Below are 17002 nucleotides of genomic sequence, written 5' to 3' on the forward strand. Positions count from 1 at the left end.
TGGACTATAATGACACCTGGATTTGCAAGATGAGGAACTGTCTTGTACCATTTGGATTAGCTTTGAAATTTAAGATACACCTTATATAGTTATCAGACCACATCAAGGGCAATAGAAAACATAACATGGCAAATGTATACATCAAGCAATTGGACAAAGTGCACCTCTGGAGAACTGAAATTGCAAGTCCAACAAGTATCAAAAAAGGCTTTACAAGTCCCATTGCTTAAAGAACAATATGTATGTGGAATGTTAAATTTACCCAACACAGAATGCTGTATTCATTATGCCTCCACTTCCATTAAGGAAGTGCAAGCTAAGATGAAAGAAATAACTGGCTAAACTGCAGAATTGTTTCAATCCATGAAGCCAAATGACTGGTTTAATGGCTGGAGCCCCATGTAGACATCATGGTTGATGTCTACACTCTGATCATTAGAACTTCTTAGGGTGGGGCTCATGGTTACTGCAGTTCGGAATGATGTTGTTAACTGGATTCATTTTCTAAAGTATTGGAATGGTAATTGTTTCATACATGATTTATTGCATTGTCTCTTCAGCTTCATCCTTATTTTCTCCCTCTGTATGATATGTTCACATCAGCACCATGGATGAAGACATGATCAAAGACTACAACTATTGATCAAAATTTAAGTAAGGCAAGGCTTAATAACATTTGCAGCATATACTTTAAACAAGCACTCACTGGTAGCTATCTTCTGCTTGAACTATCTCCTCTATCTCTTTATGTCTTTCTGCCTCCTCCCCCCCCTCAGCCTTTTTTCCCCATACTTTTAACAAAGTTGGCACACAAAGTAAAATTGGTGTTCTTCTACCAGTATTTGGTCTAATTTGCACCTTCATTTGGGCAGAGAAATTTAATATCAAATTGTAACAGTAATTTACTGATAAAACTCTGTGAGCTTTTTTGGACCCTCTGACTTTTGTCATTCCTTTCAGCCATGAGCATTTACAAATCTGTGGTGGGACATCACAGTCCCAAGGGAGGAGCATGAGGGCTTTTTGTGGGCATGTCAATCAAACAGGATGTTTTGCCAACCTTGCTCACTTGTGCCTGTTGCTTCATGAGAGAAAGAGGAGGGAAAGCCTATGCCGACAGGCAGAGCAGGAGAGCCCCCATGCTCCTCTTCTATGGGCCAAGCTGAGACCCTGCCCTTACTCTCTCCCATGCCTCTTGCACTCCAGCTCCTGACTGGCTGGAGCCCAGAAGCATAGAGTGATTGCATCCCGGCAATGCCACCAGGCTATACATTCTCCAGGCATTTTGGGTCACTGGTTAGTTGGTGGACCTGGCAGTGTTAGGTTAATGGCTGGAATCAATGAACTTAGATGTCTTTTCAAACCTTACTGATTCTATGATTCAATGAAATATAGTATGTAGTGGGACCACCTTTAATACTTTTAATAATAAATGTGGTCATGACTGAGTCAGGAATGTCATTTTTTTTTTTTCCCCAGGGGGAAATCTCCAGGGAAATCTCTGGAACTTACATACATGCAAGAGAGATTTTTCCCTGTCCATTCAATGCAGCAATGCTTTTTGACCCTTTGTAGGAAATAAATACATCAGTGTGAGAAAAAGTTGGGAATAACAAATGGAAATTTTTCTGTTCTCGGTGAAAATACATATTATATTAGACAATAAAATTGTGAGAATAAATACAAAAATAGTAATTTGCTGCCTTGTTTTGTGAGGAAATTAAATGCAAGAAAATAATGATTTATGAGTAATGAATTTTACCACCACTTACTTACTTGCACATCTGACATTAACGTGTTTTAAAGTAGGTATGCATCCAAATCGTCTACTTAGTAAAAGCAGTATAGCCAAGAGCAGTCCTATTCTGTATTTGAGAAGCATCATCAGCTTCCCTCTGCCAATATTGATAACATAACATTTAAAAATTTGTTTATCCTGAATGTTTTGTGAAAAATATATAAAATTCACCGATTCACTAGAGAATAAATATTCATTAATTAGCAGCAGAAAGTAAACACTCAGAGGGGAAAAAGTGTTAAAGTGATTTAATTTAAAAATTCATATGAATATTCATGGCATTATTTTGCCTCAGTTTCTAGTTCTAATGGTGTTGTTTCTCTGAAGAACTAATTTAATTGAGTAGATACATGTTTATGTGTACAGAGGTTCTCAAGTGTTGCCACAATTGTGCTTTTTTTCCCTAGATATTCAATTCAAACACAAAATTCAAAGGTCCATAATACATATATATATATGTGTGTGTATATATATATGTGTATATATATGCATATATTTCACAGTGTGTTTGCCTGTAAAACTCCCAAAAAATATTTTTTTTTTTTATTTTTCTGAAACATACCTTGGAAACCTGAAATTACTTGTGGCACAACACACCATTCTCATGCTTTCAAAGTCCCAAGTGTTTTGCAAACACAGGAAGATTTAGGAGACTCACTGTTGGGGCAATATAACTGGATTATGCCCTTTTTTATTAAAAGAGAAAAAGAAAAGAAAACCCATCCAGTTTCATTCACAATATCAGATTGCGATTCTGTGATTATGAGACCAGACCATTTTTTACAGTATGTTCTTTTCTTTCTTAACTACAAACACTGATTCATTACTGTCCCCAGCTGGCAGAAATGCACATCCATGGGAGGTAGTCACTTGAGTCACAGAACCACAAAATCACAGAATTAATTAGCTTGGGAAAGACCTTTGAGCCCATTGAGTCCAGGCTATGACCTAACACCACCTTGTCAAACCATGGTACCAAGTGCCACATCCACTCTTTTCTTAAACACCTTCAGAGGCAGTGATTTCACAAATTCCCTGGGCAACTCATTCCAATGCCCAATCACTCTTTCTGTGAAGAACGTTTCCCTAGTGTCCACCCTAAAATATTTGTCCGGTATGTAAAAGGGAGACAAGGACCCCTGAACCTTAAGGTTGTTATCAAACAGCCCCAGCCAGATGGAGCTTTGACAGATAAAGGTAAGACTATGTCATAAATGTAGTTATCAACCACTGCCCATAGGCTGAAACTAACTACATGGACAGGCATGGTTAAACCACAACCCAAGTTACAAAATGTCTTTCAGATTCAGAGGGACTTGAATAAGGATCTGCATAAAGAGAAAACTATTTTTTTCAGAATTCATATACTGTTAAATTAAGTTCAAGTCTCTTTAGCTACTTCTTTGTGCCTACTTGTCTAACCTAGTATTTTTTTGTGTGAGCATTTTACTTTCATGTGAGCTACACAGAACGCTGTAGTATGCCATTCACTGTTGCAATCTAACATTTTCTCCTTTTGTTTTTCTGGAATCAAAATAGTTTTCATTTCTGTACTTATCCCTTTCAAGGCAAGCCCAGTGCTAGCTGTATCATGTTTAAGACTCTTATTCCTGCTTCTAAGAAAACCTGATTTGTATTTGATTCTTCTTATTTCCAGATCTCACTGTCACTCTAGTTTTGTTAAAAGCACAAGCTGCACTGCTCCCTTATCTACTTTAACACTGTGACATAATTCCTTGGCTATAAATCCATAAATCACTCACTCTATTAATTTTCTTCACAGAAATATGTGCCTTTAAGGAGGCCCATAGTTGTGAACACTAAAAGGAGAAATATACCAGAAAGTGTTAAAACTAATTATTACAAAATTATTACCCTTTTTCCCTTACTATTTTGTTGCTGTCAAAGAGCTTTATCTTTTCTCAGACATGTTAAAATAAATACTTTACAAGGAACAGTGGCTCTCCACCTAATGAAAATACATTATCATATCAATGATATTTGACAGGTGGGGAAAAAAGTGGCATGAAGTCTCAAAAGAAGGAATTCCTAATAGTAATTCAAAAGATGGCATCTGCTCTGCTTTTCACCTTTACTAAGCTTCTCAGAAGAGGGTCTGACATTATTTTCAAAAAGGCACGATCCAGATTATTTTCAAAATATTTACCCAAGTTATCCCAAACTCTTGTGACTGGGTGAATATTGTTAGGTATCCACAAGTACTCTGGCTATGTAGGGTATGCTCAGAGATAAGGAAGAGACCATGTTCTCCAGGTGCCTTATAGCCTCATGGCGCTTCTGCTGAAGCATGACCAAAGGCAATGACTACATTCCTCAACTGCTAGGTTAATAGTTTGTCTGAATGAACTTAAGGGTCTTCTCCAGCCTAAGCAATTCTATGATTCCATCATACAGTGTTTTACAAATCCCTTTTTTAAACTCCTACTCAACAATGCAGAATCAGTAAGCCAGATGCTATATGAATATGGAGCACAAAGCAGCAGCTTCTTTCTAACCAGGCTACATTTTTACCATCTAGACACCCTGAGCACTCTGACATTGACACCTATGAAAAGGATGTGTTAAAGCCACATCCCTTTGCTGGGGATTACTCCTCTGTGTGACTTAGCTTCCCAGCATCCATAAAAAGAAATGGTATAGCTCAGAAGCAAGCCTTGTTCTCAAAATTAAACCTCTAAGTCACACCAACAACCTGCTCAGATTTAGCTATCAACTGTCTAGAGGATATATTACTGCTTCATAGATGAGAGAAAAGGGGAAACATAATAGAAATACTTATCAGCTAAAAGGAAGATAGAAGATTCAGCAGCTCGTCCCCAAATGGATACTTTACAGGACCGTGCTATTTGCTACTGCCAATGGTAAGTGGCCAGTCAACAGCAAATCCAGCTTGTTATGTGCCCATAAATCTGCACAGGTAATCCCAACTCTGACTTCTCCGAGTCCCTGAGTGCTTAATCACCAAAACTTTCAACTCATAGGTGTATTTGTGTGCAAAACACATGAAAAAAAAAAAAAACCTAAACCACAACTGACACCACAGCTCCCAGCTACATAACATACACACTTCTCTGAGAAAACAGTCATATGTCCACAGATTTTGTTCATGTGCAGATTGCCAGACTGTGCAGCATTGTTTTTATAGTCTGAAAATTCATTTTGCTTAAATGTGAATACCTTCTTTTTGTGAGAAAGTAACAGGAGAAAAGACTATAGCATCTGATTCTGTCTTTGGTTCAGAAGCAACAGTTCAGATTTTAAAGAGCAAAATAAGTGGTATGATTTATATAAGGGAGAAAAACTTTAATTTTTTTTTGCAGTAAGTGGATATACACTTCTTTTGGAATTTTGTCAAGTGAGTTTTCACAATTTTAAAATAATTGTCAGCTGTTAGAAAGTGATGTTTCAATTTTAAAGGAATACTGATCTAAACAAATCAGCTGTGATTGTATTTTTGTCTGCAGACATCTGAACTACACCAGTTTGTTGTTGAAACAGGAAACCCCCTTTAGCTAGACTAGAGCTGGACAATGAGACTTGATGGCTGTTTGATATGAACACATTGAGCATCTGATAAGAAGATATCAAAACCCATGGTGGTTAGGAATGTACTGCTCAAGGTGGCATAATATAACAGTACATAACAGTACTCCAATTTCTCTTAAATTGGATTTTTCCGAACATCAAATTAAAATTAAATATTCTGGAAAACAGAACAAAACAGGTGTGTTTGATTTTGCCTCCTAATGTAAAGCTTAGCTTATGGTGACAAAGCAAAATTTTAATGGTTTGGCAAAAGGAAATAAGCAACAGAAAAGTTTAATTATGCAACCTTCTACACCCTGATACATTAAGGATATTTGCAGGTGCTACTATATCAGTATCTAAGGAGCTGTAATCTCTGTGTCTTTTTTTTTTTTTTTTCCCTAAAGTACCTCTAAGGTTTACAATACCCAAAAGAATGTAGTATTTGACTACACATCTTAAACATCACTTTCAAAATCCCAAGTTCTTGAAAGAAGAGATATGATAGCTCCCGAAAAAACAGTCCTACCAGATGAATGATTGGTATCAGTTGAAGAGTCTCCTTAGTAGAGTTGAATGGGAACCAGAGTTTTCTATAGACCAGAAATTTCAGATATTGTATGTCTATTCAGAAGAAAATTAAGGCAAGAAAGAAAAATGAAAACTGAAAAAGAAAACACCATCAGATTCAAGATCAAATCTAGGATAAAGTTACTTACACTTCAGGTCAATCAAAAAATAATTCTAGCTTTTTTATCAATGTTTTGACATATTTTTTGAATGACAATGCTACATGAAATTCAACATTTTAATTTCACATTATCATTAATAAAGTAATGTTTCTCCAAATACATTTCCATCAAAGCTTTTACAACTCCAGAAATCTTCAGACTATCTCTAACCCACCACTTGCTCAATTTCAAGCCAACACTAATTCACATCTTACCTGCAAGCTGCTATTTCAAAACAAACACATCTGCAAGTCAAATGTGCTTTTTTTCAGTAAGACCCTTGTGGATTGATGCTAATATTAGTTTTAAACTGAGCAGAGGTTGAGAAAGTCTTATCACACCATTAAAGCAATAATACAGATCTCTGATTAGTAAAAGACAGCAACAAGCCAAAAAACATTTGCATCTCTCTTCATGCTCTGGGGAATATTAAAGAAAAAGACATTGTTGCAATATTATTGCCCATACCAAAACTTTTGAGAGGGATGAATTACATGTATCAACAGAGAATTTAAAATACTCATACCTGAAAACTAAACCACTAGTTCAGGCTGAGGTAGAAAATACTTTAGTCACTTCTAAACACTGTGCAAAAGCATCAATTTCATATGCACTTGCCATAAAAAGAGTGAGATTAAAAGATACGGTCCAAGACACCCAAACTCTTCACCAACAGAAACATATTTTCCATTAGATTTACCGTCCACTGCTCTCCAGAAAGCTGAAAAATAAACTTGTCTTGTTCTTTATTTACTCCATCTGATAAGGCATGACTCTTCTTGAGCTGAGGATTCTTCCCATGGGTGACCAGGTTCTTCTCACTGATGTCTACAAAGCCATTCTTGAGGTATTTTGATTGAGGAATACCTTTCTTACGGCACTCTAGTATCAAATTCCATTCCTGTTTTATCCTGAAATAGTGCCAAAAAATGCTTATGTAAAAAAAATATGGCAAGTAAGTTCTAAAGCTTATTCTGTGTTTGCAGAAGTACTTAACAAAATATAATTATTCATCTAAGCTATTGGCTATTTTTTAATATGCATATTAAGAAAATGTGCATTTCCTGGAGTTACACTAAGATTTTCTAGACATATGTATAGGTTTCAAGTGATCAGAATTTCATTCACTGACTATAAAACACTGAGACCTAAAGAATAACCAAAATGTGGAGACTGTGGAGCAAACTGTTACAAAAGTGGGAAAGTGGAACAAACTGTTACAAAAAAGAGCAAAAATTATACCCTTTATTTTGATAGGATAGGAAATATGTTCTTACAGAACAAATTACATGCATAAACAAAATCAAGTACCTGGTGATATAGGAAAACGTTTTCTTTGGGAAGAAAAAAATGGTAAAAAGTACCTTTTTTCCCTGCATTTTCTTGATCAAGTATAATGAACTATTTTAATTTTTACACCAATATCTTCTTAGAAGGCAAAGGTCAAAGTTACCACATGCAAAGTGATTTCAGATTCAGTTTCAGTGTAACTTCTACATCACCTCCAAGGCAAGCTTTTTCTCATAACTTCAAGTGCAAATTCAATTTGATATAATTAGCATTGTCAAGCATCCTCTTGCTTTTATTTAGGAGAGATATGTCAGTTTAGTCAATTAAAGAGCTGCTTGATTAACAGAAGCAAGCCTTTCATACACCAAAACAAGACTCTGCAGGGCCCCTTGTATCATCAATCTGACCTCACACTTTGAATTCTATATCCTGTGATACATAAGGATCGTTTATGTCATCTCCATCCTCTGACAGAAACTTTAAGCTAAAGGATTGAAGAAAACTGAGAGCTTAAGAAGGACACAAAGTTCAGGATGAAGTTACTCTAGAGAAACTAAATATGTTATGTCCTAGAAAGAGAAACACATGCAAGTTTATAAAGTTCAAATAGGAAGTAACAAAATCTTTACACATATTACCACTTAATCATGGGGTTCTTTTCTACAATGCTAGGATGTAAAAAAAAGTCACATGAAACAGAATCATGAAGTAATAGAATTATATTGTCTGAGTTTACTTGATATGATAAAGACAAGAAAATAGGTTAAAGCAGATACAGTTCCTTAGCCCACACTGTGATATGTCATCAAGTTGTGACTAGTATTTCTAAATTTTCTGTTACAGAGGGAGAAATATCCAAACATCTGATTTCACCAAGCAGCTACTAAGGATATCCCCACCAGGTGCAGTCTAGAAGTGCTCAGATGACAGAGTTTTCCCTATCAGCAGACATGATAGTTCAAAAACCTTTCAAATGCTTTGACACATGAGCCAATTCAATTTTTAGTGTTGATTTTAACTATTCAATCTGTCATTTGTATGCCAGAAACTCCCAACAGAACTGATTGTGGATATTGTAATAGCAAGAGATTGCCAGGAAAAGCTATAAAACAATATTTCCATATACTATAAGGAAAAATAAATAGCCCCAAAACACCTACTCATATTTTGTTCCAAAACTTGTGTACCAGTGAGTATAGGTACATATATAATATGTATAATATATGTAGATATAAAAGCTCTGTACAGCTAGGAAGTGAAGTGGCATGGGGAAGGTGTTAACTGAATTTCAAGGAAGAGAACAAAATTATCTGAACTATTAAGAGGCAGGAGCGATAAGGACCATAGGATAAAACAAATAGAATTCTTTTTTTCTAAAATATTCCAAATTTTACTTAGCACTGCTGTTCTGCTCTTTCTCACATTCTCCAGTCCTCCACATAGAGTTTTTCTGTCCATCTCTGAGGCTTAATTCTGCATTACTACCCTCTCATTTCCATGGAATTCCTTCATTTTCTATCAAAGCAATAAATATTTCACTCACTGCGCACTTTAGTGCACTGAAAAAGATTGCACAAAGTGCAATACAAAATGGGGGGTTTTGTGTTCATTGCTCTTCTTTCAAGCCCCAAAAATTACTGACTCATTCCTGACAGTATAAATTCTAAGAATGTTAGAAACTTAAACAACAGAAATAAGACGTCAAAAAGTCTAACTCAATAAAAAGTAAGCTGCATTACTACACACCAGCACTGCTCTGTCAGGTAGACCCCATGAACACTAGAGTAGAAGAGGGCTCAGGTCTAAAATTTTACTTTCCCACAACAAGGAATATAAAAAATTGTAAGAAGGGAGTTACATTAAAGCTGAAAAAACAAACTGCTCTCTGCCAGTCTCCTGATAACATGTATAAAACACAAAACTCAGGAGGTCATTGCTAGCCAAGTAAAATAAAATGCATACAACAAAAATGGTTGTTAATCAAATCAGTCAGTGAAATATTTGCCTCAGAAGAAAGACAGGGGTTAAAAATTAAGCCTACTAGATAATTCAGCATGTATATTGCACACTGATATGGAAATCCTGCGTCAGATTTTCTCTTTAGTTGTATATTAAGTTATGATAACATGCTCTGTTAGTCTTTTAAAGAATGCAGGTATTGTGTACAAGCACATTTAGAACAGATGGAAGGTGAATTAATAATGGAGCAACAAAAGTACATAATTTTGTACAGTACATCTCAGAATGAAAACATTGTATTTTCCATGGGCAAAGGGTCTAATAATTTACAACACTTGGCTGTACCCTCAAGTTAAACACTACCCAAATTAATCACTATGAGCCTTACTGCCCTGGAGTTGCAAATTATGTCAAACCAGTGTGTATGTATCAGGAAGAAAAGATGACAAAGCTGTAAATTTGCAGGCTCAGTTGAAACCAAACCAAAGGGATCCATTTGGCTACATGGTTGTCATTCTGCTCTGTCATTGTCAAAAAATTGAGATGATAGTACCTTTTAAGGGATCATTATGAAAATAAAGACCTTTTTATGTCTTCATTTCATGACAATCCTCAAATTATACAGAATTTCCACCATATTTGTCATATCGGGAAGCTATTACATTAATCTTTAGGAAAGATATCTAAAAGAAAAGGCCTCTAAACCAGTGAGGCAAAAGAAAAAATATTCACACAAATAAAATAATCTTTTAAATATTATATACTTTTAAGAAATTATATTTCTGGTCTTGACATTTTAAAGATTCCTGATATTCCAGAAGCACATTTCCACAAATGACAAATAAGATACAAAACCACAGCTCTCCTGAAGTTTATGTCTTTTTAATACTATTTAACAATAAAATATTTTCATCTTTCTCTAGGCCTTGTTAAAGTCAGATTAAAAACCAACAATTATTTTCAATAGTAAGAAAAATGAAGATAGCAAAGTCAAGCCGAATTTAGATGGGATTATGGATACAAAAATATTTTTCTTGGCCCAGATGAGATGCAAGGTTCCAACTCAGCTAACTGTTATAGTATTTCCTCTTCAATTATACAAATAGTTCATAGAATTTTAAAAAAGGCTGGTTGCATGCTGCTTATGTTTGCCAAAAAAAAAAAAAAAAAAAAAAAGAAAAAGGAAAATTAAGTTTCATACCTATATATCTGTAACACAAAAGCACACCTGGCACTAAGGCAGATGTATGTGGTATAGAGGAATTTTAGTCTGGCAAGTTATTTTCCAATATATAGCTTTTTTACAGTAAGCTTTCAGGACAATATGTTACAGTTATGAAACAAGATCAACAGGGAAGTAGAGGATTCAAGTATTTTCTTTTTGGTTAGTGCTGTATTCCCCTTCAGGTAATCATTTCCCAAATGCTACTTCACTATTGGAGTATACCTTCAGAAAGAAGATTCACAGCATATATTTTTCATTATTATTACATATATTTCTTTTCAAGGACATGGTAGTTCCCTTCTTGAAATTTTATTTTCTCCAACAAAATAATGAATCTAATCAATCTGATGCAAAGAGTTACTCTACAATAAACTCAGTAATTGGACCTTTCAAAGGAGCAATCAGCTTGGAAAAGAAATACGCATTGGTAGAGATTTCAGAGCCATCAAAGCAAATGAGGAGTAACTGGGTTTCTTTCAATTGTTCTTCCTTCAGCAGGTACCCTCTGCTCAATGTCTGATTAGAAGCTCTTGGAGGAAAGCTGTGATTCCTAGGTAAGGAAAGGAAGTTTCGTTAGATGGCACTATTTCCTCTAAACCAGGACACAAGAACTGACTGGGACACTACATGGTAGCACCAGTTTAGAACTCTTGAGCAATGTTTAAATCAGAGCCACTAGCCACTCAGGATCATTAAATAATCCTATGGAATTTTTAGAAGAGCATCGCAGTAGAACTGGAGCTCAGCCCAGTTCAGGAATATTATTCCTGATAGATGAGTAACATTTGCTTCAAATTCAATTGGATTGATTTAATTTCAGTATCCGTGCCAGGCTGTTCCATGCAATTTAAAGGATTGTGGCTGAAGATCAGCTTTTATCTTACAATGCACTTCTATGCATTACTTTAGATGCATGAGCTGTATGCACAAGTGCCTACAAACAAATGCAAATAACTTAGTATTTTTATTAGTGCTGCAGATCGAAACCAAAATTGTTGACTGTAATTTGTGTTTGCAGACAAGGGACTGCCAGCTCCAGGTTTAGACTAGCCTGGAAAAAGTTCTGCACTGGGTATTGAGTGGGAGAATACAGATAAACATAACAAATAAAATCTTAGTTAAGGTACAAATAGAGATATAGCACTGAAGTTTGGCAGAGAGATAGAGACAAATATTTTTTATTAACAAACACATAAACTCTCAGGGAAAAAAAAAGTCAGTCTGCCTGCAAATTGTAGTTTTCTTGTTGCTTTTTACTTTTAATATTCAGGTAGTATATAATTCAAAAAATAATATATGCACTTTGAATTATCCAGACTTTGAGAAGAAATTTTTGGAGAAGAGACAGTGGAAGAGGTAGCTGAACAAACTTTTTGCTGCATGTGTGTTGGTGGGCAGAGAAGGTTGTGCCATTTCACAGCAAAGATTTAGATAGCTAATCTGGGCAAACAGCTCTGGCATTTCCTCACTTGAATGCTTAATTTGTTAGCTTTCAGATTTATCTTACCTACTTTTCACACAAATGACAAACATGTTGCACTCCCTCAAAAAAAAAAAAAAAAAACGTAACTGTATACATTCACTCTTTTTCCCATTAAAAAAAAAAAAAAAAGAGAGAGAAAAAAGAGAACAAGTAAAAAAGAAATCTCAGGAAAATCATCATACCAGATCAAGGTCATCTGACAGCTTTCAGGATTTTGGGGAACAATTAAAGATGGTTTTGATAAAAGATCACCACTACAAGAATCTAAAAGATTAAGTATAAAACAGTGCTATTAACACACACTTCTTTCCACAATATGCACTTTCATAAACATATAGGAAATCTCAGCACACTTTTTTAACAGTTTGTGGTTCATATCGTATGGGAGATTTCAAATTGGCTTGTCTGACAGGATCAAGAAGATGGCATAAAATGAAAATAAGTTTACCCAACACTGTTCCATTTCTTTTTCTTTTATATTCTGTGGTTGGTTTACGTGTGTTCTTTAAACTGCCACACTTTCAGAGTCTCACAAAACCAAAGAGGAAACAGAGGGCTGAATTAAATCCTTGAAGAAAATTTGTCTCATACCAGTACCTCAGAAGGCCAGTATTCTCAGTAGTTTGTTGTCCAGAATCAGCTTTCATCTGGTCAGTTGCTTAAACATCTAACTTGTAAACAAATCTTTACAAGACCTCACCATTTATGCTCAGCTGAAGCTTTTCATTCATTTGTGGGATTTTCCTCTGAAGAAAATCTTCAGTCAAAAATTATCTTACAAGTTACAGTTTAATGAGGCTGCATGAACTAAATTACCTTGCCCCAAGGCAAACAGAGTTCCCTAAAGGTTGACTGGGAGTTTGTCCTCGAATAATACATACTACATTTCACTGCATATTATCAGGTCATTTTACATAGTAACAGAGTATATAAAGGAACTGCACAGCCTCAAAGACATTAGCAAATTATAACCTCTTTGAGGATAACTGGGGTTTGTTAAGCAAAAAAAAAAAAAAAAAAAAAAAACCCAAAGTCCAGATTCCAAACTCTGTTGCATGAGTGTATTTGCAGAGAAACTCTTTTAATTTCAATCCTATTTAAAAATTCACTCTGACTTCTGGCAAAAGTGATTATCTAGAGTCTTAAATGCTAGAATGTAGTCTTCATATCAGGAAAGTTCCTTCTCTAAATGTCTTTTGGGAATTATCATTTTGAATTAAAATACTTTCTTACTGTGGCAGAGCATGAACTTGCATTGGTTTCAATGGACCTACCTGACAATAGTAAAATTTTTATCCCTGAGTATGATACCTGAATTTAGTCAATGCAGACCTCCATAAAATAATATAGTATATTTATACAGGAAAACATTATTTCTATTATTTAATTATAAATACAATTTTATCTATATTTTCAAGCTAAAAATCAGCAAAGTCTTCTCATATTTTTGGTCCGACATTAGAGACCACTGAAAAGCACTTAAGAAATAACTTGTGAGCTGACATTTAGGACCTAAATGCCAATGGCCATTCCACACCAAATAAGACAAAGAGGATTTTTGTTTAACTGAATTTGTCATAGTATTACTAATATTCTTATTGCTTTGACTATTATTCTACCAGCTTTGACCATTCTATAAGGCCTGCACCACAAGAATGAATACGAACTTTGCCATTTGTTTCAGTGGGTGTAATTCATACTCAGGAGACAAAGTCTAATGTATTTCCTCCTTTTTTTCCAGGAGCTCTACAGGTGGAACTAACTGGAAAGCAATCTGAGTGCACAAAGACACAAAACTAAACAAAGTACAATACGTAAATTGCAATTTAAAGGAAGAAAAAGTCCTTTGCGCATGCAGCAAGTGCACCTAGGAACTTTTATTTCTGTGCATTATATCTCAAATTTCCTATCTTTGAGTGGTATGGGAAATTAGGAGAATAAATTTGGACATCATTAGTAGAAAAAGTGCAGGAAAAGTGGTGAAGCTCCACTCTTTCAGATAGAAGAATGGCTACAGTAATTAACCACAGGCAGAAAAAACAGTGAGAATGCATTCATGGAAAAGACAAGTCATTGTAAGAACTTATTCTTAACATATGCTACTGACAAAAGCCATGGGAGCTCAAATTAGCTACCTCAGAGGACATAAGGCTACCTTCTTTCCCTCTTACAGAGAGAATTTACCATGCATCATTTGCTTTCATACTAGTGAACTCAAAAGTTATATTCTGCACCACAGAAAACCAAAACCAAAAAAAAAAAAAAAAAAAAAGTGGCAGGGGGATGTTGACATGTTGACATTAGGACAGAAATAAGGTTTGATCAAGTTTGATCCCAAGTCCTTTCACTAGTGTTTTCTACCGTAAGGGAAACAGCAAACATCTCAGCTGTCATGGTTTGACCCCAGATGGCAACCAAGTTCCACACAGATATTTACCCCTCAACCCTCCAGCGGGATGGGCGGAAGAATCAGGAAAAAATAGTGACACTTCTGCATTAAGAATAGTTTAATAATAGAAACAAAGTAAAATATAATAAAAATATTAGTATTAATTGCAATAATAATAATAATTAAAAGAGAGAAAGAAAACCAAGATAAATAAATTATGTCATATACAACTCCTCACAATGTGGTGACCCACTCCTAGTTGATTCCTGAGAAACAATCACTCACTTCTGGCCAATTCCACCAATTTACATAGTTAGAATAAAGATCTGTGGTATGGTATATCACATTCAGGTCAGCTGTCCTGGCTGTGCTCCCTGCCAGCTCTTTGTTCAGCCCCTCACTAGCAGAGAATGAGACATTGGAAAGTCCTTGGCTTAGCATAAGCACTACTTAGCAACAATCCAAACAACAATGTGTTATCAACATTATTCTCATACTAAATCCAAAACACAGCACTGTACCAGTTACTAAGAAGAAAACTAACTCTATTCTAGTAGAAATCAGGAGACAGCTCACACCAAAACAAAGCCTTATCCCTGCTAGAGAATTCAATCTGAAGGATAAACTTTTTTTTTTTCCTTCTCTTTTTGTTAGGATTACAGTTTTTATTGTAAGCTTTGGTGGAGACAGGAAAACCAAGACTGGTGCTATGGCTGTCTTAAAGAGAAAGGTCCCACAGAAAGGATGGTCAGACTCTGTATTACCCTGGTCAGTGCCAGCTGCACTGGCAGTGAGAATCTACTAGTGAGGGTATCCTGAGAGTGCTGAAACACCACACAAAGGTTCAATGCAATTATGTTCTTAAACAAGGGCACTATTTAACCCTATGCATTTTATGTTTAAAACAGAATGTGTTTTCTATTTTTTTCTCTTCTCAGAGGGAGAAAATTGATAAGTCCTATGTTTCCAAACTTCCCAATGCAGTTTAATATTTAACAGTCTCTTATGGGAAGCAAAACATTGCTTAAAGAAAAAATAAATTCAATATAATAAAAACAATGCAATTATAATTTTGTGTAAGAACTATAATCAAGGTCTTCTTTAATACCGCAAGAAAAAATAACCTAATAATTCTTATTCTCCTTGGTTTTACCTATTCAGAAGCAATTGAATATATCCACTTATTTAACTCCTTTTCTTTCTCCTGTCAACACAACAAAAATACTTAAAGTATTTCTTACTACTGAAACTTGTGAGCATATGTCCACTAATTCTATAATTAATAATCCCTACTTTTATTCAGTATATTAAAAATAGAAAGCTACAAACATATGTTATTTTTCTCTTCAATTTATGTCTATGGTAAAAAATAAAATATATCATTAATATATCACAATCTACGTAGAAAGAGCAGAAATTAATGAAGTATTTTTTGTGCTGCATTTGTCTTACTATCATGTGAGGAAAGGAAGTAAGATGCCATTGAAATCAAACCCAAACACCAAAATCTTAATAATCAACAATTATTTTTTAGTAAATTCATCATATTTGTTATATATATTTCTATTTATTATATTTAGTATATGGCAATGTTAGTGGATAATACAAACAGATTTGGTTAAAATTAATAAAAAGTTGTCTTACTTCTCCAATGCACTTTGTTCTAATCTTTCTTTCTCCTTCCTCTGACGTTCTTTGCTCTTCTTAACTCGAGTTTCCCACAGTCCTCTTATGACAGAAAAGTCAAATATTATCACCTGATGCCCCATATTGTTGACATTAAGCTTCTCCTGCAAAAAAACAAGCCAATTCTTCAGAAAAGGAATAATGAGAAAAATAAAGCTCCAAACTATCAAGTTTCATTAAAATTGTCAGGGAAAAGAGCTGAAGTCATAAGAAATATTAACATAGTACATTTTCCATCTTACCCAATTTATCTAGGGTTTTGTGCTGGCAGTAATCAATGTGGCATACAATTCACTTCTACATAAAATCCATGGCAACAGCTACCCACTGAATTTTTTGTATTCCTTACATTTTTCCCTTTTCAAGATAAAGACAGAGTTGCAAAAAAAGATTGGTTTGATTAAGTAACACTGATGAAAATAGCTTTAAAGGATTTGCATTTTTAATAATTTCTGTGACTAATATTAAAATGAATGCCCATAAAGAATTTATACATTTTAAATCATGCAAAAACACTTCATCTGGAGTTGTTGTGGATTGATCTTTATGACCTCAAGCTATCCTGTTTCAATGGAATTTGTGAAAATCCTGTGTTCCCGTAAGTGTCTGCTTATCTATGAAAGGCATCAAAAGACCAGCCCATAACACACAAAAAAATTTACCTAAGGCAGAGACACGTGACATGGTGAACACGTCATGGTCCCCACTTACTAACATGTCCTTATTCTGGCCAGTCAACAGGGTTGACTCTGCAGCAGCCAGGAGGGCCATGGCCAGCACCCTGAGGTTCTTCACCTCAGCACATGGTGAGGTAGTCACACCTGCCTTTTTCACTTTACTGGAGTGCACAATCAGATAACACCAGGTCATGAGCAATCACACGTGAATCATTCAC

The 17002-nt window shown here is 35.1% G+C and overlaps 1 protein-coding gene across 1 annotated transcript in view; it reads right to left on the bottom strand.

The window, feature by feature from the left end:
- LRRC2 (leucine rich repeat containing 2) overlaps positions 1–16190 on the bottom strand; it is a 63323-nt gene extending 47133 nt beyond the window's left edge. The window contains exons 1-2 of the mRNA XM_053931781.1: positions 16066–16190; positions 6776–6986 (exon numbers count right to left, since the gene is read on the bottom strand). Coding sequence (XP_053787756.1) covers positions 6776–6986; positions 16066–16190 — 336 coding nt within the window. The remainder of the gene's footprint in view (positions 1–6775; positions 6987–16065) is intronic.
- Positions 16191–17002: the final 812 nt, after the last annotated feature.

The sequence above is a fragment of the Vidua chalybeata genome, chromosome Z, assembly GCF_026979565.1.
Source record: "Vidua chalybeata isolate OUT-0048 chromosome Z, bVidCha1 merged haplotype, whole genome shotgun sequence".
NCBI lineage: Eukaryota > Metazoa > Chordata > Aves > Passeriformes > Viduidae > Vidua > Vidua chalybeata.